Here is a 27,849-nt window from a genome sequence, read left to right on the forward strand (position 1 = left end):
AACCAAAATTAATGCCTTGAGAATTATATGTTACCAAGAATATATGGAACAGGATATACATTACCAAGTGCGTACTCATCCCTATAACATCCCAGTGGCCAACAATTTACTTGTTCTGATACCTTGTGGTTCTTCAAGGAGAGAGGAGAAGAAGAATGTGGTTAAAAACCAAAGAACAGACTAGAAATAGACAAGTGCTTACTTGATCGTGTCACTCTTTTCCCATCATGGTCCATGAATACGATGCCAGGAATTTAAAAGTCGATCCTCACTGAACATTTACATTGTGTCCTGCAAGTGGTTTCTTAATGGAAAGTGTGAATATTGGAGGTACAAATCTATCTAAGTTTTAAAATCATGAAATTACCTTGTTGTTTATACTGCCACCAGCAGTGTGAAGAATTTGGTAAACGACGTTAGGAAAAACCACCCCTAGCTTCTTTGGAAGAAGATATTTTAGCGGGGGTAGCATTGTGTGTCTGGGAGCTATTGATTAAAAAGAAAATAAACCTCCCACTCTCTTTTCTCAGGATGAAAAATTAGCGAGGCCTTTTTTTACCTGACTGAAATCGACTGCCTATTGTTGCTGCCTTAGTTGAAAAACAAGTCTGATCTAATAGGTAGCTGAGGCAGGCACCGCTATTGAACAGCAGCCGTTAATTTAAAATCCGAAACAGCACAAGAAGTTTTGAAATGACTGTACTTGGTGACATATTCCAAATCATGCATTTTACCAAACCACAAAAGAAAAGAATTATTTACAAATACCATATGATTTTAAAAATTGAGGTAAAATTCACATAACACAGCATTAACCATTTTTTTGTATTTAAAGTGAACAATGAAGCGGCATTTAGTACAATCACAATGTTGTGCAGCTATTACCTCTGTCTAGTTCCAAAATATTTTCACTGTCCCCGAAGAAAACTCTGTACCCATTAAACACTGACTTCCCATTCTTCCAGGCTTTATTCCTTTTTATGAGGAAGACTAATTACAGAGACTTGTGTGTGTTCTTTGTTTTTTAAGTTATGCGTTTGGTACTTTCTCAAAATGTGCCTTTTGTTTCAAGGATGAATCATCTTATTAAGTGTGGAAATTCAGGCAAACTTGACTTTTGTGATTTTAGAGATGACTCCTTGACTTCAACGTAAGCACCGATTGAGGAGGATTCATTGTTAGACATAAATGGGCAAGGTTAGCTTCTCTTCAAGACATTGAACTCTTTCAAAACTCCAAGAAACTCAGTCACTCCAAAAAAATGCTAAGATTTCACATATATTCTGTTTTCTTTACTTTCTTACATCCTGCTTCATTCTCCCCACCCACTCCTTACTGTCATCTAAAGGAGAGATAGTCAGATGCTGTTCAAATTGCCAGCTAAGGCCAACCTTTCTGTTGTAAGGATGGCTACTCCATCCCACCAGCTGGGATGCCATGGTGGCAGTGAGTCACCTTTCCGGCCTCTGAGAAGTGAGCCAGTTAACAGCAGGGAAGTGCTAAAGTAAACAATTTGTTTCCCTAATCACTTTCTATATCCATCACATTTTGGTAGTAATAATGATCATAGATCATCAGGACATTTTAGAGAAAAATTGAGAAAAGTCTTAGAAGGCTTTACTTTTTTTCTTCCAAATGCCTATTTCCAATAATATTAAAATGTATGTCATTGATCTACATAGGCTCAACTAATTTTGCATAGATATGCTATGTGTAAGTCTAGTCTCTGCAGATAGAAGTGTAAATTAAGAAATGCTTCAGAAAGTGCTTTTTAGAGGAACTCACATTTTTTAGTTTCATTAATCATCATTTGCTAATTTTTATATTTGAATGCATATTGCATCTAAATATTTATGAATTGTGGTTGCTTAAAGCGTGATATAGCTGATATAGTCTTCATTTATATTCACGGGGAAATAGTTATAAAAATAATAGAGATCATCTTTGAAACTAAGTAAATGACTGTTGCAGAGTCACATTTACTGCCCTAGTCTGCAGCTGAGAGAGGAGGAGATAAACAAAAGGAAAATGAAAGAATGAAATAATTTGTTTCACTAGCATAATTTTTATTAGTGTGGAGCAGTAACTGGAATCAAATATCAAAGCCTTTAAAAAAATTTTTTTTTCCAACCAGCATTATGAAACTAATATGTGCTCATGATCTTATCCTATGTAAAATTTTGTGCCCTACATTCTTCACTCAGCATGACAATGTAAACATTTCCCAATATCTGAAACTTGCTCATCAGTAGACATAAATATACATATATATATATTTTGGCCACACTGCGCGGCTTGCAGGATCTTAGTTCCCTGACCAGGGATTGAACCTGGGCCACAGAACTGTAAGCGCTGAGTCCTAACCAGTGGACCACCAGGGAACTCCCTAGACATTTTATTTACTCATACAGTCATGCGGATAAGTGTTATCTACTGATGGGAAAAAGATGTTTAATTAAAGTGCCTGGCTTTACTCAGGGAGTTTGTAGGACATTTGGCTGGTATAAGAGCACGTATTGCCTGTGTAATTAATTAACCCCTTAGAGCTTGCTTATGGTCTAGAATGAGTTACTGCTTCATATCTTTCAGCTCTTTAGCCTTATTAATGGTTGAATTATGTATTAACTGTTCTCATATATAAGATATTCATCTTCTCTGAACATGAAGAGTTAAGATAATGGTTTTCTCAAAATAAGTAGAGAGCGATGTTGATATGAAAGTGTTTAAGGATTGAAGGCTAATCGTTTAGGCGAGAGCCAAGCTTCTAGCTATTTTTCATGGTTTTAGTTCTAGACATTTATCCTTTTATGAAAAAATATATATCACCTTTTGAAATTTTTACAATGAAAAAGTTTTATTAATATTCTATTTTGGTATAAAAATGCCTTGCTTTCATTGTGGAAGAAAATAAGGTATGTGTGTGGGGGGGAATTCTTATTTCTTATATTAATTCTTTGAAGTTTACCATGGGAAAATTGACATTTCTATGCATGTGTTAGCTTGTCAATAATGTTTTGTTATATGGTTTATGTACAGATTTAAGTATATAAAAGCTACGCTGTCTATAAGGATTTTAGAATCTGGAATTTGTATAATTATCATCATCATTGTATTCTAATTCATGAAAAAATCACATGGAGTAAAACTTAATTTTTTTTTTTTTTTTTTTTAGCCAGATGAATTGTACTTTGAAGAAGGTGATATTATCTACATTACTGACATGGTAAGCCCAGCCAATATTTTGTCATTTCACACATGAACTAAAGATGTATATGACTATTTTGTATAGCTGTAATATTGTACATTATTTACATGTATATCTGTATAGAAATACATATACCCAAGTTTACTCGCTGAGCATAATTTGTAATAACGTAAGATTGGAAGTAGCCCTTAGTCCGTCAATAGGAAAATAGTTGAATAAACTTTGCTATATCTACAAACAGAGTATTATGCAGCTATAAAAAGGAGTGAGGAATATCTCTATATGATATTATGGAGTAACTTAAGTGAAAAAAAGCAAGGTGAAAAAAATGTGGATAGTGTGCCTTTACTTATGTAAGTAAGAAAGGGTGAGAGGATATACATATACTTATTTTCCTCAATTTAAAATAAAAAGTCAAAGGAGGAGTCATAAATTTTTAAAAAGTAGTTTCTTCTCTGAAAGGAAGGGAAAAAGGGTAGAGGAAACATAGATGGAATATAGACTTTTAAAAAATTACACCTTGTTTTGGAGATCTGTCTTTGGAATCATGTAAACTTTTGCATAGTTATAAAATTAAATTAAATGATAAAAAGCAATCCCTAAAAATTAAAAGCAGAATGAATCAAATGAACTTAGTTGTACCCCAGGTATTTGGCATGACACACAGAGAGGAACTATTCCAAGTGACTTTAAAACTCAGCATTTCGACTGACTATCTTTAGTAGAGTAATATGAAGAACAAAAAGAACTTCTACCCCCAAATTATAAACAGTTTTTAATCATGATGTTGGAGAAGTGTTGGTATTATTATTCTGAGATTGCTGCATGTGTGTTGCAGTTTAGAGCAAATGAGTCATTAAGTCAATGATGTAGAAAACTGGCAGTTTCAGCCTGCAAGAAAGGATGTACAGATAGATGTAAGATCAGTGAAGTTAAGTAGCTCTGCATTTGAATTGGAAGTATGGTGTATTTTATCTAAAATAAAATAAACAAAAAGATTTCTTGCTCTGTCCTTTGAAAAGGCAAAAAAAAAAAAAAAAAGAAAAAGACCAACCTAATAATAATATGTTATTTCCCATTAAAAGGAACAAAGTTCCTTTGAGAAATGTCTGGTACCAGGTTGGGGGCAGGAAAGGTACAAGATAATCCCAGGACATCTCATTATTAGAAAGCAAGAAAGCTCCCAAAGACTACTAGGGTCACACTGGAAAGACACAGAACTAAATTGAAGAGGCTGCCACTGGTCAAAGATAGGACAATTTGAGCAATCAGTTAGGGCAACAATCCCAAGGATTGAAACAAATCTGCTCTGTTTAAATTCATGAGCTCCTAATGATACTTAAAAACAAAAACAAACATCATTGGTCAACCTGAGAGAATGCTAGGGAACCAACTTTTTATTCTGATGACTGTTAAGGAAAAGAATCAGTATTTATTCTGACAACTCTAAAGGAAAAGAATCAGTATTTATTCTGCCTTTCTCCATGAACTTTATCTCTGGGTAACCTGAGAGTTGATGAGGGAAAGTTCGTCTTTAAAGTAATATTCTAGTTATTTAAATGAAGAAGGAATGATAGAATTAGAATGTCACCATTTGCAACCCTTATGAAATAATGGATCCAAATAATGCTCATCAGTGGTTACTAATGTTACAGAAAGAGAGACATTGTGTGTCTCCTGATGGAAGAATCAATGCTACACATGAAATAGTCTTGCTAAAAAATTGAATCTGAATCTAATTAAGCCTCTAGAACTAATGACCGATTTATAGGCAATACAGGGAACAGAGGAACACATTTTTTTGTAACAAGGGATGCAACAAGGAAAATCCAGACTCTTTCAAACTCTTCGGAACAAACTAGTTTCTTTGAAAAGTCTGTTGTGAAGGAGTGAAAAAAAAAATGAAGGGGGAAACTATAGACTAAAAGAGACTTAAGAGGCAAATCAATCAATCATACTGTATGGACTTTATTATAAGACATACTGGAAATTTTGAGTATTGTAGATATTTGATGATATTAAGGAATTATTGTTGAAAAAATTTTAAGCTAGCAAACAAAATAACACATGATAATGGTGTTATTATTATGGAAAAGTCCTATCCTTCAGAGATTCATATTAAAATATTTACAGATAAAAGAATATGATGTCTAGAATTTATTTCAGGATAATCTGAAGGGGAGGGAGGTTGTAGGTGAGGATATGCATGAAACAGTATTGGCCATGAGTAAATAGTTGATGCAGTTAGGAAATGGGTATGTGTAGGTTCCTTATACGGTTCCTTCTACTTTGGTAGGTTTGAATTTTTCTATGATAAAAAGTTACCAAAAAAGCAAAGGTGAAATAAAGAGATCTTTAGAAAACCAAATATATGCATATCTTGAGACTAAGAGAAATTAGACTCTGGACCAAAAAATCCTACAGATAGTCTGAACTAAACATAATTTTTTCCCTTCTCTTTCATATTATCTCTGTTTGATTTGTTTGAATGTGGAATCTCTATGATGAAGTGTCTTTGATTTGTTGCAGGCAGATGTGTGTATATTTGTAATTTAATGATAAGGGGAATGGACATCCATAACTAAGGAGTGAGGAAGCTTGATCAATGTGACCAGGGCTGATGGACATTTGGTAAAGCAGTAACTCTGCATTTGAATTGGAAGTATGTTGTATTTTATCTTAAATAAAACAAAAAATGTCAACTGCTCTACCCTTTGAAAAGGCCAAAATGAGGCCAATATGAGCCACATGGTTTTAAAAATGACTGAATGTAAACTGGATTCGGTGCCACTTAATTTAACTCTTCTTTCACCAGAGTGATACCAATTGGTGGAAAGGCACCTCCAAAGGCAGGACAGGACTAATCCCGAGCAACTATGGTAAGTATGGCTGCGGTGGCTTTACTTGGGCTGTACTTTGTGTATTTTCAGTTATCTGGTTCCTGAGGCCTTTCTGCTTCCGGCTGTGGCTGAGAAATCAATGGAGTCATTGCCAGCCTAGGGCATTTTCTACTCTGAGCCTCCTCTTAATAGAGTGGCCATGGATGCTGGATGTACTTGAACTTGACTCCTTGGCTTAAGAAAATGCATTGTAACATTCTTGAAAGAACCTAAGCTTTCCAGGGAAATGCTTATGGTTTTACTTTATTCAACGCTGAGAACATTTTTCTTTTTCTTTTCTTTCTTTTTTGTTTTTTTTAAACTAGCCCTTTTGTGATGAAGTAACCTTGCCTTGTTATGTTAATTAATGTTTGGGGCAGTGATGTTCATTAAATGAATATTAGGGCAGTTTGAGGAGCTTGAACAGTGAGACGTGGGCCCTGCCTTGAAGCCACTTCTAGTTGGAAGGGGGACAAAGCAGACTTTCGTAGAAATCAGCAGAGTAAAGTAAAAAGCACACAGGATTGATAAACAAGGGTCCTGGGTTTTAATCCTTCTTCCACTTCTAACAACAAGGGACCTTAGTTAGGGCACTTAACTGCTGCCCCTGGGACCGTTTCTCCATCTGTATAAAGAGAGGGTTTGATTTAAATCACTTCCAAGGTTCCTTTGGACTTTAGCATTAGATACATCCTTAGACCAATAGGGCTGACATCAGGCACCAGTTCCGAACACTGGAAGGGGACTTAGAAATTTCAAGGAAGGCAATTCAAAGCTCCTAGGGGAGGGGAGGGGAGGAGGTGGAGGAGAGGAGAGGAAGGTGGGGGAGGGAAATGAGTGAGACCTGGGGCTCAACACATGGGCCCCACTTACCTGGTCTAAGGGCCATATCATTCTGGATTTTAAAAGACTTTAAGCATTTCTACACTCCTCTAACCTTTGAAATCCCAAATAAACAACTTCTCCAGCTGGTCATAGACTGAGGGTGCAAAATGTTTCTCAGTTGCTAGATCCCTGGTAGCCAAGGGAGTATCTAGTTACAGCCCTTTATGGTGGGAGGGGTGGGTCTGAAGTCTCATTTGAACAACAGTCTTCATGTGGTCACTCCTACTGATTCTAGGACAGCAAGGGAATACACCTTCCTTAGGGGCAGGTAGGTATGCTGATTGCCCATTCTGAATATAGAAAGCAAAATATTTCTCCTTTACCTCACCCTTCATATCCACACACACAAGGGAAACAATTATTTTCAGCCATCTTCAAAGCAGGGTGTTTTTATAGAATGTAAAAACGAACCTCAAATGCTTTCTTTTGCAGTTTCCTGACTAAATTTCTTGGTGAAATATTTGAGCAAACTGGTAGGCAGACCTTGGATCTGTTTGTTTCTATTTATACTTCTAGTTAATTGTTATGTTTGTTTCTGTTTATACTCCCAGTTAATTGCTGTGTTATTGTCTTAGCTTGGTTTCTTTTGACACATAATTCAGCTTCTTTCAAAGCACAAAACATCACTTTTGATTTTCTGCCATTTTTTAAAACTCACATTAAGTAAGGGAAGCTGTATGGTGGAAGGTCCTGGCACTTCTGAAGCTGGGACACTGAATTGGCTTCAGGGAATCCTTTGGGTGGCCCTCTCAACATTGATTTGCACCTTTTTTTTTGATCTAGTGGCTGAGCAGGCAGAATCCATTGACAACCCATTGCATGAAGCTGCAAAAAGAGGTAGGTCTGATTCTTTTTGATTGAGATAAACAGTACAGTAAAACACAGACATATTAATTATGTAGTTTGATGACTTTTCACAAATGCATATACCTGTGTAACCAACACCCAGATCAAGATCCAGAACATTTCTATCATCCCAGAAAGTTCCCTTCCCAATTAAATCCTTGCCACCCCCAGAGGCAATCTCTGTTCTGGCCTTCTTTCACTCTACAGAAATGTGTGATTTTAATTTTCAAAATGTCAGTCAACAAATAACTTTTGAGTCTTACCTGCCCTGTGCTTAGTTGCAAGTGGAAAGTCATGCTCTGTGATTCGCAGAGCTCAACGTCTGGCGGGGGAGAGATGTGTGTAGCAGATCATTACAAGATGGTGTGATAAGTATAGCGGTTGAAGTGTGTTTCAGTTAAACAGGCTATAGAGGCCAGAATGAGTAACAGGAGGGCAGAGGGTGGGGGCTTCTCAGGGGTCCAGCATCTGGGAGAGTGTTGGTATATTGCAAGTATGAATGGTGAGGATGGAGTTGGGGAGGAAGGGAGCACCAGGGATGGGGCTTGTACTTGGGGCTTTGTCCCGTAGATGAGTGGTTCTCCACAGAGGGTAATGCCTCTCTGCAAACCCTGGGACATTTGGCAATATCTGGAGGCATTTTGACTGTCATAACTGGGGGGATGCTGGCACCTTTTGCGTAGAGGCTGGGGATGTTGCTAAACATCGTGCAGTGCACAGTACAGCCCCCATAACAAAGAATCCTCCAGCGCCAGATGTCAATAGGGCCGCTGTTGAGAAACCCTGCCGTAGATCATGGGGAATTTTTTGTAAGGCCACAGTAAGCTCTCTTTCACTGAATTGTAGATATTTCTGAAATCTGAATGTGCAAAAGGAAATTATTGGTTTAGGATTGTGCATAAGTAGAACTACTAAATTGACATTTAAAAATTTTTTTGTAAACTAGATATTTAGGGCATTAGCCAGAGGATTTTAAATGAATAGTTATACTTTAACATATAAGAGCATCAGCTTTGAGTAGGTTATCTAGTTTTTCTTTTCTTGTAGGAACTGAAAATGTGTTTTAACTATGAATATGAGTAGTGTCTGCTTGTTCTTAGGTTTGACATTTTTTCCCAAAGTTCCAGGATTTCACAAAGGAAAAAAAAGTTTTTTTTACAGAGTAAAAATACCTTAAATGGACCCATTTAGGCAACTCTTCCCACTAACCTACCATTAAAAATTGATGTTAATGCTTTCCATTAATAAACTGGAAGTCAAAATGTACCATAGAGAATGCGTTATGGGGCAGGTTTTAATTTCAGACTTGCTGATTAATCCTTTGCAAATGCGAATTTATGCAGGATGAAATTGATTTAAAAGCAACACGAAAAAAACTAAAAACCTTTTTCATGTGTTTTTATAAATGTAAAATGTTTTCAGGCAACTTGAGTTGGTTGAGAGAGTGTTTGGACAACCGAGTAGGTGTTAATGGCTTGGACAAAGCTGGAAGCACCGCCCTGTACTGGGCTTGTCACGGGGGTCACAAAGGTATTACATTTTGTTTGTTATCATAGATGTCTGTGCTACTGAAAATGTGCTTCATCTAGGGGAGCCAGAGTTACACAAATGAAAAAAAAATTGGTTATTCTTTTTAAATTTTTCAGAACGTCAGCCAAAAGCCCAGTCCCTGGAAGCTCTGTAAAACAGTAGGTAGAATGTGATTGGTCAGCCTCACTACACGGACCTTTTCACTTGAAAGAGTGGAAGCTTCCTTTCCTCTCTCAGACTTGCAAAAAGGTTACAGGAAAACAACAGTAATATAAAAACAAACCCCACTGTCTAATCTCACAGAAGAAAGGACCAGAATTGATTCCTCTGACTTAGTTTTTCCCAGGAAGCTTTTACGATTTACATTCTAAGTTTAAGATTTAGGAAAGAGACAGCATTTGCTTGAGTTAGTGATTCAGTTGATAACTTCCTCTGTTATAATCAATAATAATGACAAATGGAATTTCTAGGTGTATTTCAGCCTGGCCGAGAATCTACCACACCCACTCTCTTTCTCCCTCTCTCTACGACACACAGAAAATGATCCCAACAGTAATGAGAAACAAAGAATCCAACAAATTAAATAGCATGGCCAAAGGAAAATTTAAACACAAATTAGTGGTAATGAATATTAAGTGCCCCAGCAAATGTAAAAATATTCCTATCATAGATGTCATGTGAAAATACAAAAGCCAAAATATTTGAAAAAAATTTCCCTAAGTAATTCTACCTTTTATAGTCTTAGGTCTTCTATTTACATAATGTTGAAAACTTTGTTATAACGATTTTCTTGATGATTCTTGTAAAAAGAATCCTCTTTTAAAATTATTATGCCGAGTCTTGTCAGACTTTTAGTCTCATTCTTTAAAAAGATCTTTTCTATTTGAATTTCAGATATAGTGGAAATGCTATTTACTCAACCAAACATTGAACTGAACCAACAGGTGAGATTGCTTATACAGAAGTCATTTAACCCACCTACCTTGCTCTCCTGGTACAGCTTATGTGTGTGTAAAATCCTATCTTGGTGTCTTGGAACTCGCCTTTTCCCATTTATTATCTTTCATAAAACTTTTAATCAAAATACAACAAGCACATAGTTAAAAAATTATTATTACATTAAAGTCCAAATTGCATAAAGCCCCAAATTCCTGCCATACTCCACCTCGTATATCACTTTCAGCTTTTAGTGCTTTCCTCTTACCTTCATGTTACTAAGGAATATGCTTGTGGAGCTGTCTCATAATTCATCATCTTCATAAAGTATTTTGGCATCCTATCTGGTAGGTGAGGGTTTACGCTTGTCAACTGCCCAGCTGTCATCTTCCAGCACCCAGCGCCCAATCTTTCCTCCTTCAGTCCTCCTAATGTATCATCATACATAGCATAGTTTTTGGTTATATTACTATATAATGCTTATGGTATTATGGTTATTTAAATATCATTCACTGCTTGTGTAACTTTTTTGTTTCTGTATTTATTGACTTTATTTAGCTTTTTTTTTTTTTTTTTTGTATTTCACAAAGACCTCTACACTGTTTTATACTCTCTTGATATACTTTTCTAAATTGTATAAGATAATTGCTTTCTTTTTTTTCTTCCTGGAATCATACTGAAGACTTCCATCTTCGTTCTCTAATCGGAGCAACTTGGTCTCTACTGCCCTTTGCTGTCTTCCTGGGAAACGCTTCACCTCTCTCCTGTGTTGTGTCCTCACTTTTCTGGATCCTCTGTCTTCCATTTGTTGAAGAGTACCTTCAAGTAAATTCCTGAGAAAGGGGAGCTTGGGCTTGATTATTTGGCTGATAGAATTCTGGGTTGAAAATGACTTTCCTCAGAATTTTGCAGGCATGGCTCCATGGTATTCTAGTTTCCAGGGTTGCTTTTGAGAAGTTTGATGCCTTTTTGAGTCCCATTCTTTGTGTGTTAACTGCTTTTTCCCTTTTTTATTTGGCCATGCCGCGAGGCTTGTAGGATCTTAGTTCCCTGACCAGGGATTGAACCCGGGCCCCTGGGCCCTCAGCAGTGAAAGTGCAGAGTCCTAACCACTGGGCGGCCAGGAAATTCCCTGCTTTTTCTCATGATTAGAATTTTACTCTATCCGTGGTATTCCAAACTTTAACAATGATCTGCTTTTAGAATGGGTCTTTTCCTGAAAATGGTAGTGAACTCTTTCAGCCTGGAAAAATATCTTGTATTATTTCTTATATATTTTTATCTGACTGTTTCCTTTGTTCTTTGGTTCTGGAATGCCCATTAGTAGCTATGTTGGACCTCTCAGATTGTGCCTCTAATTTTCTTAGTTTTCCTCAGAGGTTTTCTCATCTTTATGTTTTATTTTGGTCACCTTTTTAATTCCCCAGAGCACTGTATTAGATCTCTGTTGCTGTGTAACAAATTGCCACAGATTTAGCAGCTTAAAAGTATACCCATTTACTTTATGCTTTCTATAGATGAGAATTCTGGGTGGCATAGCTGGGTTTTCTGCTCAGGGTCTCACAGGTTGGAATCAAGGTATTGGCTGGAGTGGGGTTCTCATCTGGAGCTCGAGTCCTATTCCAAATTCATTCATGTCGCTGGGAGAATTGTGTTTCTTGCACCTATGGTACTGAGGCCCTCAACTTTTAGAGACCACCCCTCCTGATGGACAGTTCACAACATGGCTGTTTGCTTTCTTCCTCAAGGCCAGCAGGAGATTGTGTTGCTGGTGCTATGCCTTTCCTTATAAGGGCCCACCTGACTAGGTCAGGTCCACCCAGGGTAATATCTTTTGATGAACTTAACATCAACTGATTAGAAAATATGGGCGTGATATCCTGTTATATTCACTGGTTTCACCCACACTCAAGGGGAGGAAATTATACAGGGTGGTGTATCCCAGGGGGCAGGGAGCTTGAGGGCTGTCTTAGAATTCTTTCTACCACAAGCTCCTCCTTTTACTCTTATTTTTACTTTTACATAGTATCTTTTTCTCATTTCCTAACATATTATATCTCTGATATATTAATTATATTTTAAAACATTTTCTGCTATTCAGTACACTGTGTCTTTTTCCTCTGAGATCCATTAGCTTTGTTTTGATCTTTCTTCAGATATTGGAGGGTGTCCTCAAATATATAGTGCCTTTATCTGTCCATTCATTTTTTTTATTTAATATTTTAATTAATTAATTTATTTATTTTTGGCTGTGTTGGGTCTTTTTTCTGTGCGAGGGCTTTCTCTAGTTGCGGCAAGCGGGGGCCACTCTTCATCGCGGTGCGCGGGCCTCTCACTATCGTGGCCTCTCTTGTTGCGGAGCACAGGCTCCAGACGCGCAGGCTCAGTAGTTGTGGCTCACGGGCCTAGTTGTTCCGCGGCATGTGGGATCTTCCCAGACCAGGGCTCGAACCCGTGTCCTCTGCAATGGCAGGCAGATTCTCAACCACTGCGCCACCAGGGAAGCCCCTGTCCATTCATGTTTGAGTGTGACTGAAAGCTCTGTGTGCTTGTGGGGCTTATTGATTGGTGGTTTTCTCTATAGGGTGAAGTGGTGAGGTCCTGAATGTTCTGGTGGCTTATACCCAGATGCCAGTTAAAATATTCCCTTCCTCCCCCACATTGGGACTGTTCAGCTCTCCCAGAGAAGTATTCTCCAGCCTCCTCCCTGGGCGTAGATGCTAGACTGTACACACTGGGGCACTAGGGTAGGTAAAGGCAGCTGGGAGAGGGGTCTTACTGCTCAGTTTGTAGGTTTTTCAGCTAGCCCCCTGCTTTTAGTTCCTAGCCTAGTTGCCACCTTCTCTTGTGCCTGCAAGTTCCATGAGCTTGGAAGCTATCTGGTTAATTTCTCAACAGGGTAATTCTACCATCTGTACTGTGTCATCTGGCAGCAGGGAGAATGGAAGGTGATCTGGGGTTCTGGGGTTCTATTACTCCTGAGAAACACTTTCACCCAGTACTCTTGGTTTCACTCCCATGCCTCATGCCTGCTCCCGTGTCTCCAGGCATCTCCAGTTCCTAATTCATGCTGGTTTCTGCGGAGACAAATCTGCTTGTTTCCTCCTGGCGTCTCCCTCTTCAGGCATCTGCACTTCCACCTGTGCTCTGCCGAGTCAGTTTCTCCTCTTCCATCTCATTCCCTTTCCCCACATGACTCACCTCTCATCTCTTGAGTCTCCTTTCCCTCTTTGGAATTTTATATGATTTTATAACTTCGTTCTCATTTTAGATTTACTTAGGTTAGAGTAAACCTAAAGTCATGTGCATTTTCAATCCACACTTTTTCAAATGCTGCTTTCTCTTGTTATATCACCATAGAACAAGTTGGGAGATACAGCTTTGCATGCTGCTGCCTGGAAGGGTTATGCAGATATTGTCCAGTTGCTTCTGGCAAAAGGTAAAGTGTGCTTAGTTTATCTGGTCTTTGCTTACCCTGAAAAATAGGCTACATCCACTTATACCACTTGAAATAGTAGGGAAAATGATAGGCTTCTTACTTTAAAACTGGACTTTTGATCTCTACTCTGTCTGCATCACAGAGTTGTTAGGATAAGATAAAATTGAGGTGATTTGTGTAAGTTTTTAATTTTAACTCAAAAGCTTGGTAAGCTTTAAAATCACATATATTACCCTTAGTAAGAATTTACTGTACATTTCTGCAGGACTCAAGGGCCTCAGAAGGAAGGGGTGTGTGTGTGCGTGTATGTGTGCATGCGCACACATGGGCATGCACACACACAGAGGAGATCTCTCTAAGAAAGCTGTATGGGTAAGGTTGCTGCGGCCCTTGTTCTCACAGGAAAGCTTGATAGATAAGAACGAATGCTGTGGCTGCGATGTCCTGCTTTGAGCTGAGCAGATGCTAGATGTACAGAAAATGAGAAGATACGTTGATTCCCTGTTTTTACACAAGTCAGAAGCAACAGTGGAATTATGGACTCACCATCCATTCATCTATTTGTCCCACAAATATTAGTTAACCCTTATAGAAGGCCAGGGATATCACCCCCTACTGCACCCTGGTCCCGAAGGCTGTAATATAGGATGCTGGAATCCCCAACCTACATGTCACATGGATGCAGTATCATTAGGGATCCTTGGAGCAATGTTGTGGGTTATGTGAGAGGAAATGTTTTTGATTTAAAGGCTGTTGATGATGTAAACTCCAGGTGCAAAAGATCAGACACCTTGAGGACCACTGTAGTGCCCCCCCAAAGGTACGCCAACATCTGCACTGTCTGCTCTGGCAGCCACTAAGCACACGTGCTACTTAGCCCTTGAAATGAGGCTAGTCTGAATTGAGTTGTGCTGTAAGTGTAAAATGAATACCAGATTTTGAAGACTTAGTAGAAACAAAAAGAGTAAAGTATCACAATAATTTTTATATTGGTTACATGATGAAGTGATAACACTTTGGATATACTGGGTTAAATGAAATATATTATTAAAATGAATTTCACATTTTGAAAACATAGCCACTAGAAAAATTTTAATTACATCTATGGCTCACATAATTTTCTGCTGGGCAGCGCTGGTTGAGAGGGACACAGGAAATGGTTGAGTTTCTCCTCTAGCATCCTGTCTCTGAACATTTCCCGTCCTGACAGAAGTCATGTATGTGAGTTCTCAAGTGTAAAGTAAGGTATGATTAGTCACAGAACTATGAACCCGCAGGATTTTTGACCTGTAGTACAGCGAGAGAATGAGTTTTTCCCTATAACCCCAGCTGTGGATATCTAAATCTGTTCATGAGAGATTTTCACACACGGTCACCGTATTCCTAATTAAACATACTATTTTTTTCTTGACAGTATTTTTGTGCCTTTGAGTTTTAGGACATTTATATTTTGTTTACTGGAGAGGATGTGGTTGTAGAGAAAATGGCACTCTCAAACACCGGGGCAGAAAGTGTAAATTGGTAAGCCTTCTTGGCAGGCAGTCTAACAGTAGCTAGCAGAATGAAAACATACATATCCTTACATTTCAGCACCACTTCTAGGAAACCGTCCTTCAGAAATGCATATAAACAAAGATGTTGTTCAAGGAGGTTCACGGCAGCATTGTTTGTGATAATGAAAATTAGGAACAGCCTAAACGCCCCTCAATAGAGGAGTGGTTAAATAAATTTTGGAATACCCACAAAATGGAATAATTATAAATATTTAAATAGATTGGGTTATAAGTATGTATACTACTAAGGAATGAATACGATGATATATTATTAAGTTAAAAAAATCAAAACTAGTGGTTACCAGGGAGGAGAGGGAGGGAAAGGGGTAAGATAGGGGTAGGGGATTAAGAGGTACAAACTACTGTGTATAAAATAAATAAGCTACAAGGATACATGGTACAACACAGGGAATATAGCCAATATTTTGTGACAATTATAAATGAAATATAACCTTTAAAAATTGTGAACCCCTATGTTATATACCTGAAACTTATAAATATTGTACATCAACTAAAAAAAAAAGGAAAATATCATTGGCAAAATAAAAAAATCAAATTACAGACTAATACATGGAGTATGATTTTGTGTATATGTCCACATATGTCTGTGAATGCATTCTTGCACATAAGGGAGATGGGAACTGATCCCCACTTGTTGGGAATGGTCACCTCTGGGGAAGGTAGAAGATGGGGAAGGAAGGGGTTAGTTGAAGGCTGAAATGAGAAGGCTGAAATGGGCCAGCCTCCTGGCCCATCAGCATACATCTGTATTTTTGAATCTTTGACAATGGGAAAGATTTATGAATTCTGATGTAATTTATCACATAATAAAGACAAGGAAAAAAGGGAGTAGAAGATGGGCTGTGGGAACAATGGATTGCCTCTAGATTTTAGTGTTACTAATTCTGCTAATAAGCATGAGAGTATACTTAAGATAAATATTAATCTCCTCAAGCTCAACTTACATGGTCTTTTCTAAAGACCTTCTTGAAAAGAAGAGGTAAATGGTGTATTGAATTTAATCTCCAAAAACTCATATCAAGGCGCATTGAGTCTAACTGATTTACTGTCCACAGGGACAGTAAACTCCTCACTGAAAAGTTCACATGCAATTCTATAAGGACTCGAAAGGAAGGCTATATTTTAATTGTGTATAATTATTACAGGTGCAGCAATAAGCTCCCTGATTAAAGCTGCCAAATATGCTATTACTGTTTTGAGAAAGTTTTACTGTTTGGAAAGAGCCTACTTCGTGGCCAGAATGGTTCTCTAGTTAGTTCTGCCAAAAGTGATTAGTTTGATGGAAAGAGGATTGGCTGCTATATAATTAACACTACTGTTTGTTATATAAGAAAGTTGTTAAGAGAGTAAATCCTAAGAGTTCTCATTACAAGGAAAAAAAAATTTTATATTCTTTCAATTTTGTATCTATATGGGATGATGGATGTTCACTAAACTTACTGTGATAATCATTTCGTGATGTTTGTAAGTCAAATCATTATGCTGTACACCTTAAACTTATACAGTGTTGTGTGTCAATTATATCTCAATATAACTGGAAGAAAGAAAAGAAAAAGAGAAAAAAGAAACAAAAAAATACTAAGAAACAAACAAAAAAGGATTGGCTGCTACTATAGAGTCTTCAAAACACCTAATTTACTTTCTTGTGTTGGGGAAGGTGCTAGAACAGACTTAAGAAACAATGAGAAGAAGCTGGCCCTGGACATGGCTACTAATGCTGCCTGTGCATCTCTCCTGAAAAAGAAACAGGGAACAGGTACTTGATTTTAATCCTTCCTCCTGATGCCATCATGACTAAGAGTTATAGATTTAATATTAGGGAACATTTTTTCTTGGTAAATTCTTCAGGTGATTCTAAAGTTAGATTTTATATCCTTGGTCTGAATCAGAACTTCCAACATGGAAGAATACCTTTATGCAAACAAATTTGAAAAGACACCGATTTTTTGCTGTAATTAGTGTGTTTCTTTTATTCCTTGCAATCAAGTTCTAATTGCTTTCCATTACAGTCCTTATCAGAGAACCATTGTTTCCATATTCTCATTTCAGATTTGTTTCTATGAGTGGTTATCGCTAAATATTTTTTTAATTATGCATTCAAGAGCTTTATGATTATATTTTGTTTCTATTTTAAATGAGGGTATCAAAATTATTTGTAATCAAAATTTTGTAATCAAAATTATTCTAGACTTTGTAAATGTATCGGTATCTCTTCACAGTTCTATGCGTGGTTTCTTAAAGATAAGAGTGTATATTCTTTTTTTTTTTAATTAATTTATTTTTGGCTGTGTTGGGTCTTTGTTGCTACGCACAGGCTTTCTCTAGTTGCGGCGAGTGGGGGCTACTCTTCGTTGCGGTGCGCGGGCTTCTCATTGCAGTGGCTTCTCTTGTTGCGGAGCATGGGCTCTAGGTGCACGGGCTTCAGTAGTTGGTGGCTTGCGGGCTATAGAGAGCAGGCTCAGTAGTTGTGGCTCACGGGCTTAGTTGCTCCATGGCATGTGGGGTCTTCCTGGACCGGGGATCGAATTTGTGTCCCCTGCATTGACAGGCAGACTCTCAACCACTGTGCCACCAGGGAAGTCTGAAGATAGAGTGTATATTCTTAAAGATACTATGTATTGATGTGGGAGAAGAGGTTTGAAAAGTTCACATGCAATTCTATAAAAATGAAGAGTTTGTGTGGTGGTTTTGAAAAGGTGTTAAAGGAAAGAGAAGGTGTTAAACACATCTGCACTGTTCATGATTACTATTCAGAGACTGGCTGTTGATTTGACTTCCCAGTATGTAGCCTGCTGAATGTGTTCCCCTAGATTCATTCTAACATGGTGATTCCAGAAAGGAGTACTGGGAGTGGGAGGGTGTGAACTCTTCTTCCCATCCACCTCTCCTCTGTCCCTCTTTCATTTATCATCAGCCTCCTGGCCCATGAGAAACCCAGAGAGGTAGAAAAAAAGAAAGGTGGAAGATGCTTGGTTGGAGGGAACACATGAACTCTTTTTTCTCACTCCTCAAGTCTTATTCTACTTAATTATCTCATGTTTGGCATTTTAATTCCACTTTGAAGTATAAGCCTGTAATGGATACATTTTTACTGCCGTTTTCTAGAAAGGAACTAGTATAATGGAGGATTCACCTTCTGCAAGTCTTTGCATTGCTACTCATCATTCTGGACTTTTTTAGTATTGCTTTAGAGTCTGAAGTTTAGACTGATTCATGTTGGTGGAGAATCACCAAGACAACTTTTTAGAAATTTCCATTATAGAGGCTAAGTTCATGTGTTTTCATTTTATCCTTAGGGTATTATCATTTTCAGAGTTCTCAAACTTGGGTAATGAGATACTCATTTCTGTTTCTGTCATTTGAATCAAATTCCCATTAATGTTTGAACCCTTGGAAGACTTATTTCTCCCTCAGGTATCCCTTGATTTATGAGAAGAGTCAATATTATGCTGTCTCATATTCCATTTCTAGCAGAAGCAGCAAAGTACATCAGTCCCCTGGTTTCCTGCTTTAGTCAATTAAAGAAAGCAAACAGCCCCCCTCTCTTCAAGGCTTACCAAGGGAACTTCCCATAATCATCTTCCTTACCTATCATCAAATTCCCATCATAGTTCTCCTCACAAATCCATTGTTCCGTGTGTCCCTTATTTCAGATAAGTGTTTGTTCCAGATTCTTATTTAACCTCAGTTCAGGTATAGTGTACACTGTTAAGCAGTTAGGGATTTCTTAATTATTTAAGCCATGAATGTTTGCTGGCAGAGCAAGTCTTCCTTTAAAGTAATTACTCATGCATAGATGTGTATAGGTTCTACCAAATGAGTGAGAAAGTGTTTACCAGCTGAGTGGTGTTCCCTAGCTACATTTTGACTGAGAAGCCGTATTTGCAGCCACGTGGGAGAAACACTTTTACTTGAGGTGGACCTCTCACGCCCTGCTGCCTTGGTTGGGTCAGGAAGAAGGACTATGACCTAATTTCCTTTCTCTGCCACTGACTTCCTGTTGCTTTATGGGTACCTCCAAAACATCCTGACTGAGGAGTAAGATTTCTTATGAGCTAAAGGTTATCAGAGTCTCATGCACACTATGAGTTTGATGGTGATAGACAATGAAACTATCACACCTGCTCAGACTCCAGAGAGCTACACCCAGAAGCCTCCACATGAACAACTGGAGCTGGAAGAGGCAGGTGGCAAACTTTTCTCTTTTTCTCCTCATTTTTCTGTAGTCTTTGTAGAAAAGGGCAGGGATGTTGGTGTTCTGTTTCTCTGTTTACTCCAAGTTTCTTTAGTTCACCTTCCTAAATTTGTGCTATACTGATTTCAGTAATGAGGTGATCTTGGGGCCTGGCACACAGAGCCAAGAAATGAATTTTCGTATTTCATTTTTCATGTTACCTTTTTCTCTTTTTTTTTTCTTCATTCGCCCAATTATCCAGTTTAAAAAATTTTAATTTGTATTTTGATCCTAGCTGGAATGAGAGTTTGAATATTTGGCCATATAGCAAATTGCCAGCATGAACTCTAAACCAGAAAAGGTATATTCTGATATCGTTGTCCACTTTTAAAAGCACATCTTGAATTTCTTATAGGGACAAAATAATTTACATGTTACAGTTACCATGAAGGGTAACTTTAGGATATAGGGTGGGGTCAAGCCATACTTGAGGATTGAACCTTTAAGTTCTTTTTCCAGTTTTTTAAAACTAGGGTATAATTTACATTAAGTAAAGTACATAAATCTTAAGTGTACATCTTGATGATTTTTTTTTACTGTGCTTACACTTTTTTAAAAATTCATTAACCTGACTTAATCTACACTGAAATTAACCTTTTTTTTTTTTTTTTTTTTCCGGCCGTGCCACACGGCATGCAGGATCTTAGTTCCCCAACCAGGTAGTGAACCTGGGCCCCCTGCAGTGGAAGTGCAGAGTCCTAACCACTGGACCGCCAGGGGAGTCCCACTGTGCCTAAACTTATTAACCATAACCCAGATGATAGTGGACACTTCCCACACAACAGAAGCCTCCCTCACAATCCTCTGCTTCTCTCACGATAGATTAGTTTTGCCTGTTTTCAAACTTGATATAAATGGAATCAAACAGTATGTGCTTTTTGGTGTCTAACTTCTTTCACGTAACACGTCTATGAGATTTATACATGTTATTGTGTTTATCCCTCCACCATTTGTTTGTTTATTTGTTTGTTTGTCTATCTAAGTTCTGGTGCTTTGGAACATATAAATCCAGGGCAGTGAGATTGAGAAAAAAATGGAAGTGAGGTAGGGGAGGCTGGGAAGCCCTACTAGGGGATACATTACCATGATAGTCATGCCCCAAGACGGGCTATGAAGATACAGCTCATTATCAGCACCTGGCCATATGAGAAGTTTCCAGAGAAACTGTGCCTCAGAGCAGTCCACGGAAGGAAGGAAGGAGAAGGAATTTATTTGCCTGGCTCTCACTTTCTATTTGGTCAGAATTTGCACCGTGGCAAGTCATCTTTCTCTTGCTTAAAGCAAAGTGCCGAAGTAACCATTGAAGGACAAAGAATATCTCCAATATCAAAAAACACAGGATTGTAGTAGCAAAGTAGAAAGGGGAAGAGCTTTGCTATTTGTCTGTCTTTAGCTTAAAAGGCTACGTTTACCAAGTTCAAGGCCAGTCCTGAAGTTTGTGGGTGTGTATGGAACAGAACAAAATACCTTCCTCCCAGGTCTCCAGAACTCCTCGTAAGGAGAATGGAGAAGAGTACAGTCAACCCGGAGACTTCTAATAGTTTGGAAGCTTGTGTGAAGTCGTTGAAGCCCACCTCTGTTCTGCATAAAGCCACTTGTTCTTTTACCTTTCTTTCTCTCTCTTGTATAAGATAAATCGGTTTCTATATCCCTGCCCTCTCCCCTGCCCCTTCCTTCTTTTTTCAATAATTTTTCTAAACCTATAAAGACTTAAAAAAAAACTACAGTATCATCAAACATCTTGTGATGGTCTAAATTTACCATTTTCTCTTACATGTTTGTTTATTCTTTGCTTATTTATTTATGTTTTTTAAAGTAGGGTCCAAACTGATAGCTATGTCTCTTGTTTCTTTTTCAATTAGTGTTTCCTTTCCCTCTCCTTTTCCTCTTTGTTTAGCCTTGCAGTTTATTTGTTAAAGAAACTGGGCCAATTTCCCTGAATTTCCCAGTGTAGACATTGCATGCATGCATTCCCGCAGTGTTATTTGTCATGCTCCTCTGTCCTCTGTATTTTTGTCAATTGGTGTTACATCTAGAGGTTTGATTAGATTTGGATTCTATCTATCTATCTATCTATCTATCTATCTATCTATCTATCTATCTATCTATCTTAGGGATAGAGGGAAGAATACTTCATAAAGTAAATTGTGTTCTTCTATCAGAGGCGCATAATATGTTTGTCACTTGTCCTGCAATGTTAGCATCCATGGAGATCGTTGTCTAGATTCATTATTTCCCTAATGGTTGCAAAATGGTGATATTCTAATTTTGTCACTCCTTTCTTGGTTATTAGTTGGAACATTCTATAAAGAAAAATTTCCCCTTATCAACTGTTTGGTTACTAGAGCAATAGTTTATATATCAGGGGCAGAATAAAGGCTTGATTTTTGCCTTTTAAGAGTTTTCAAAATAACCTGCTGGTTCCCTATTATTTTTCGAAGGGGGCCAATGAACTCTCTTTGATGTGTGTTGAAATATTTGCTGTGTTTTAATCCAGCATAGTTTCCTTACTGGTAGCCTATCTTTGGCTAGTGGAGGCCTCTTCTGGTTGGATCCTGAGCCCTTTTAAAATGATGCTGTCTTTGCTAGGATCCTTGTTTTATGGCATAACAAGAGGTTTCAGGTCTATCTTTTACAGTTTCTTCCCCAGACTTGGAATCAGTCATGTCTCCAATGAGCATGGGCTTATAGCATTTAGAGACCATGTTCTGGGTGCTATGTATAACATACATTTATTGAGCTCTAACAATGTGCTTATACTTGCATTTCAGTTTTCCCCTTAAAACTATACCTCGTGTAACCTGTTGCTATAGGAATTTGACTAGACAGTTTGAATTTGACTGGACAGGTGAACAGTTAAAGATCAGATGTCTTCCTTTTGAACTCTGTTTAAGGTTGACTTAACATTTGATGGGGTTCAGCTCTTTCTATTTTAAAACTTTTATTTATTTTTCATTTCAGTTTCTTTTGCTTCTGAGTATACTTAATGTTTTCTAAAATGAAACTGAAGCTTTTGTGTTTTCATTCTCTTTCTTTTCCTTTTTCCCCCCCTCATTAGTTATCTTTCTACCCAGTGACCTTGCCCTCAGGTAAGGCCACAGGTTGTCGACTGACTGAAGCCACCTGTGCACTTGTCATTGGGAGAGGAGGTTGGAAGCACAGTTGTCAGGGTGGATGGGCTTCTGGTGTGTTCCACATTGGTCATGGTGCATGTGACTGGTCGTATTTTGTTTGAGATAGACTAATGGTACCTCAACACCATGTGCTTTACTTTTCTGCATGTCTAGGTAACATGCAGACAAATGTATTTGTCAGCCTCTGTGGCAACAGAAACTAATCAGTTAGACTGGAAAGCAAAAGGAGAAAAATATCCTTGGGGAAAATACAACCGCTAGGTCTGAGGGAAGATTACAGTGTTTTGAATTGTCAGGAGCTTTGAAAGTGAAAACAAAATCTGAGCCATTTGTAATTTCTCTGTTTTGCTTTCCCCCCATTCCTTTTAGATGCAGTCCGAACATTAAGCAATGCCGAGGACTATCTTGATGATGAAGACTCAGATTAATTCCTTTCCAGAGCTTTGAGATCTAAAACTTGTGTTGCTTTTGCCATTTCAAAGCCTTGTCTTTGCCAGAAGAGTGTTGGTAACTGTAAAAAAAAAAAAAAAAAAGTCTATATGAACGTGGCAGTATTGCACTGTTTGAATAAAACATGTAAATGAATAGTTTTCACCTTCAGTTTGCCAATAAGTGACTGGATATTTTGCTGTATAAAGTACATTTTTGTTCACCAGAGTAGAACAAGAAGAGATTATTTCTATTTATCAAGCTTAAAGGAATTTTAAGAATTTTTTTCTTTAAAAAAATCGGGATTTTTTTTTTTTTAAAGTTCTTTACCTCAAGGATTGAGATATTTTGAATGGATTTTTCAAGGGGGGAATGCTTATTATAATAATAAACCGAAAGACTTAATAGAAAATCGTCAGCTATTCTGACAAAAATAAACATTTTAAGAGACTTTATTTCCTTTGTTTTGTGGTATCACTCTTTGCTGGTAAATAAATAAAGCTTTTTATATTTATATTTAGGTAAAGACTGATTTGATTTTTTAAAATAACATTTTGTATTATTAGCACAGAAGAATCATAGTAGCCAAATTTTCTTTCTTTCTTTTGTTTTTTCTGGATACAGTATACTTTATTGACGGTACATGACAAAGTAGGACTCCCTAAGCCCTTCCCCTTCTTTAGGGGGTCTGGGATGGAAACCGTGTGGAGGTCGGGAGATTCTCAGTGTCTTGGGGGATCGAGTTGGCATAGTAGCCAAATTTCTGTTCAGCCTTCTATATCTGCTTTGATTAAAGTGAAGACAACAGTCATTGAGGAGATACATTTCTAATAAAATATATAAACTTTAATAATTATGAGACTTTCAATTTTCTCTCCAATGTTGTCCTTAATGTGAAGAAACCCAGCAACTCATTAAAGTTTGCTTAAGGTTTAAAAGATTAAAAAATTGATTTCCTCATTATGGAAGCTGCTATAATTTTCCATAATGGAGTAGCGTTCAGTTTTTCACTTTGGTGACAATTATTTTCTCTAAACATGGCTCTACCTCGGAATGATCTGGATTCTTTTGCTAAAACATCAGTTTAACATTGCAGGGAGCCTTCTGTACTACTGAAGTGACACTTCATTTGAGATTCTAATTTTGTATCACTGCAGTGATGATATTAGAAATGACACAGCCATTGGCATTTGCCTGGATTCCAGGCCCCAGACCCAGAAGTATATTTTGCAAGAGGCCTTTGATGCTGATTTCAAAAAAACACATTGATGAAGAGAAGAAAATGTTTGAAGAAGGAAGTGGGTTAGCTCAGGAAATGAATAACTGCCTCTAGAGGAGTTTCCTCTGTCTGTGACTTTGGCTTTTCTCTCTGTGGGTGCTTTGAGAAAGGATACCCTGAGAAGCCTGGTAGAGGTCTATCAAATACCCCAAATAAATTTTAGTAGAAAGACATCTGTACAAGTAGTAACAGCGAAAGATGAGCACAAAATCTGAAATTAGTAAAAAAGTATTTTATTTTCAAAACAAATGTGTAAATTTTAATTAAACATTTTTATTGCTTCATAAGGATAAACTTGACTATATGAAATTGTCATTGAAATTCTGTTCCCACAGAACCTTTTAAGGATTTGTTTTTTAAAATAGGGCTTGTGCCTTAACAAAAAGCTTTTGGAAATCTCTAACTTTTTACTCTTGTGTACTTTGGACCTGGGGTAATCAGGATAGATGCCAACCAAGCACTCAATTTTTTTTTAACATCAGTAGAGATAATACAGTTTGTAGGAATATAGATAATTTTTATGAAAATACTATGTGCTTGTTGTAGATTTATAATGTATTTGAGGAAAAGAGGCCTCACTGTCATTGCTTTTAACATTATCAAAACTAAGAGAATTCTAGAAAGTTGGCCAACTATGTATAGTTTTTTTGGCAGTGGAGGGTAGACTTAGGTATATGCACAGTTTTTTTGGTTGAAACAGCACAATGCATTTGGCTGTGGTTGAAACTCCATGGGAAAATTTACTTTGCTGCTTGTTTATTCAGTCTAGCTTATCTGAGCTTTCACAGAGATTGTTTAATGCTGAACTCAGCAAAAAAATTCAGTTCCAGGAACTTGCCACCACTCTGACTCTGTGCAGAGGAGAGCTTTGATTATATTCTAGAAATGACTTTGAAGGTTTTGCTGTAACCCGAGCTTTCTGACAGTCACTGTGGCCTGAACTCCTTCCCAGACACTACATCCTTTACATAGAAAATGCCTTTCAGCCCCTTGGGCAATGGGAGACTTGTCCAGCTATAGGCCCAGTAACCTCATGCAAAGAACAGTTTTTATCATAGTTTCCCATTTTAGTTTCTTTCTGGGACTGGTGTCTTGCAAATTATTTGTTGCTAGACTGCCATGCATTACAGTTGTCAGTTTCTGTTTCTTCAGTGAGCACCCCCACTGGCTGCTTTTTAAAATAGGATTGGCTATGTTGTTACCCAAAGGGAAATCTTGAGCAAAGCAGTGGTGACCGTATTTTTTTTTAATCTTAAAAATCAAACTGGAAATAATGCTAAAAATGAAATCTGAGATAATTTTAGGCAGAGGAAAACATAATGTTTCCATATAAACTTTCCTCATAAATGTTCTTTATTGTGTAGAATTTCTGATTTACTGATATTTTTTCTTTTGTGAATCACGTATTTTTCATCTTTTCTTTGTAAATGATGATTTCTGATAGGCTACAAGAGCCTAACATTTACATCTGACCATCAGCATTTCCCTGTTGACTTTTTTGTGTTTGTTCTCGTGAATTTTATGTTGTAAATATGTATGTAGCAGTAATACACGGATAGCCATACATTGTGCAGTCAAACTTCGAAGTGTCTGATTACTAAAAGTTGAGGTTTTGGTGGGAGAGGTATTGCAAAAGATTTTGCTCTCTATTTTAACTGAAAATATAGCTTTGGTGAACAGTTTTCTTAAGTGAAGGAAAAATTACAGACCACAAATTTACGGTTTCTGTCTCCTTATTTCTTAATAACAAGTCTGTACATCTTCTCCTCCCTTAAAATGACATAAAATTAAATAAAACCACCATTTATTAAATGCCTACTCTGCTAGTTCTGTGCTAGGTACTTTCATAGACTTGATGTCACTTGATCCGTACAGCAACCCCCGGGCGGCGAACATTAATGCCCCTACCTTTTTACAGAGAAGCTGAGGTTTGAAGAAGTTAAGTAACTGGCTCAAGGTCACACTGCTGGAAGGTGGAAATGCAGGTCTGGCCGACTCCTGAGCTCATGCATCTGCTGCCTACTGCAACTGACAGGTGACGCCATTCACATGCTGCCAGAAAAATATGTAGACAGAGACCAGCTCCTTTTCCAACTAAAGCTTTGGATGTAGTATCTAATAAATTGAGCTAATGTAATTGAATGTGTTATTTAAACCAACCCTCTAAAAAAAAATTTTTTTTTTTAATAAAGGATCTCCTTTTTTTTTCCCCAGAAAAATTTTGGCAAAACTTTTTGGTTCCCAGTAACCCTGAAGAAATATGATTTAATGAAGCAGGTTGTACCCCTAAGTTTCCAAAATTTCCAACTCAATGCATAGCAGACTAAGTATTAAAGAAGGAAAGTCTGGATTAGCAGCTGTTCATCCTGCTCTGAGTTTGCATTGCTAAATTCAACACTTCCCTCAGAGAGTCTGAGGGCTCCTCACATATCTCCACCTCACCATGAAAACAAATGCGTCCCTGGGAAGGGTCGGAGAATGTTTCTTACCCAAGTGTGGGGCTTCATCATGGACATGTAGGTAACCTCACGCTTCCCAGGCAGTTCCGCTGTGTCTTCTGCCAATGGCCACCTGCTTGTGGTTCCCAACAGGTTCCCACCTAAAGTTGCACTGTTGCCAACTAGGAGCTGCAGTGAGGCCAGGTTCCTGGCTGTGGCTGGAAAAGAAAACTGAGGAATCTAAAGGTGCGAGTTAGAGAGACTGAGAGGAAGCAGGAAGGAAGATGGAAGAAGAGACAAGGAGGAAAGAGGCTAAACAGCAAAGGAGAAATGGTGACCTTTCATAAATTACCCATAGTTCTGATATGAAATCATAAGAATGCTTCAAGAAGTGGCTAAGCGTATGGGCTTTGGAGTGGAATTCTCTGGATTCAAGTCTGGTTCTGTTGCCTGTTGCTGAGTGACCTGGACAGGTTACCTAAAACACTCAAGATTCCTTAACTGTAAAATGGGGGATGTACTAGTACCTACTGCTTAAAGTTAAGAGGATTAAATAAAATGATCTATGTAAATGACTTGGGATAGTACCTGGCAGAGTAACTGCTAAATAAATGTTGGCTATACTCATAAGCTTGAATGAGGAAGTTTTCATTAAAAACAAATAGATGTGTGCAGATGAAGAATGTATTAACACTGTTTTTCAAAGGCACCATTATTGTGAAGAGTGGGATTCCCTAAAATGCTTTTAAAATGGGTGGAGGACAATGTTATTTCCTTAACAGTCATTGAGATGTGTTTACTTGTGATAGTAGCATTTTTCAAGATAAATATACTTTCTGTGAGTTACAGGAAGAGATGTGTAACTTGAAAAGACCTGGTAATTAGTTGTTATTATTAAAATAATTCAAACATCAAGTGGGGAAAATGTCTCTGCCACTGCTTCAGCTTTATATTGTTGCTTTGGAGTGGTTTGATGGGCTTGAAAGACCATAGGTCCAATATTTGGTATGTGGTGATTTCTAATTGGAACTGGATGATTTC

The 27,849-nt window shown here is 37.7% G+C and overlaps 1 protein-coding gene across 2 annotated transcripts in view; it reads left to right on the forward strand.

Annotated features, from left to right (window-relative positions):
- Positions 1–23,605, forward strand: part of OSTF1 (osteoclast stimulating factor 1) — a 48,734-nt gene extending 25,129 nt beyond the window's left edge. The window contains exons 3-11 of one of the 2 annotated variants that reach the window (XM_007182283.2): positions 3,173–3,223; positions 6,021–6,084; positions 7,753–7,806; positions 9,238–9,345; positions 10,240–10,289; positions 13,642–13,720; positions 16,952–17,050; positions 22,587–22,617; positions 23,032–23,605. In XM_007182283.2, coding sequence (XP_007182345.1) covers positions 3,173–3,223; positions 6,021–6,084; positions 7,753–7,806; positions 9,238–9,345; positions 10,240–10,289; positions 13,642–13,720; positions 16,952–17,050; positions 22,587–22,617; positions 23,032–23,071 — 576 coding nt within the window. In that variant the 3' untranslated portion in view covers positions 23,072–23,605. The remainder of the gene's footprint in view (positions 1–3,172; positions 3,224–6,020; positions 6,085–7,752; positions 7,807–9,237; positions 9,346–10,239; positions 10,290–13,641; positions 13,721–16,951; positions 17,051–22,586; positions 22,618–23,031) is intronic. The other variant, XM_007182284.3, reaches the window with a different exon arrangement.
- Positions 23,606–27,849: the final 4,244 nt, after the last annotated feature.

Source organism: Balaenoptera acutorostrata, chromosome 6 (assembly GCF_949987535.1).
Source record: "Balaenoptera acutorostrata chromosome 6, mBalAcu1.1, whole genome shotgun sequence".
Lineage (NCBI taxonomy): Eukaryota > Metazoa > Chordata > Mammalia > Artiodactyla > Balaenopteridae > Balaenoptera > Balaenoptera acutorostrata.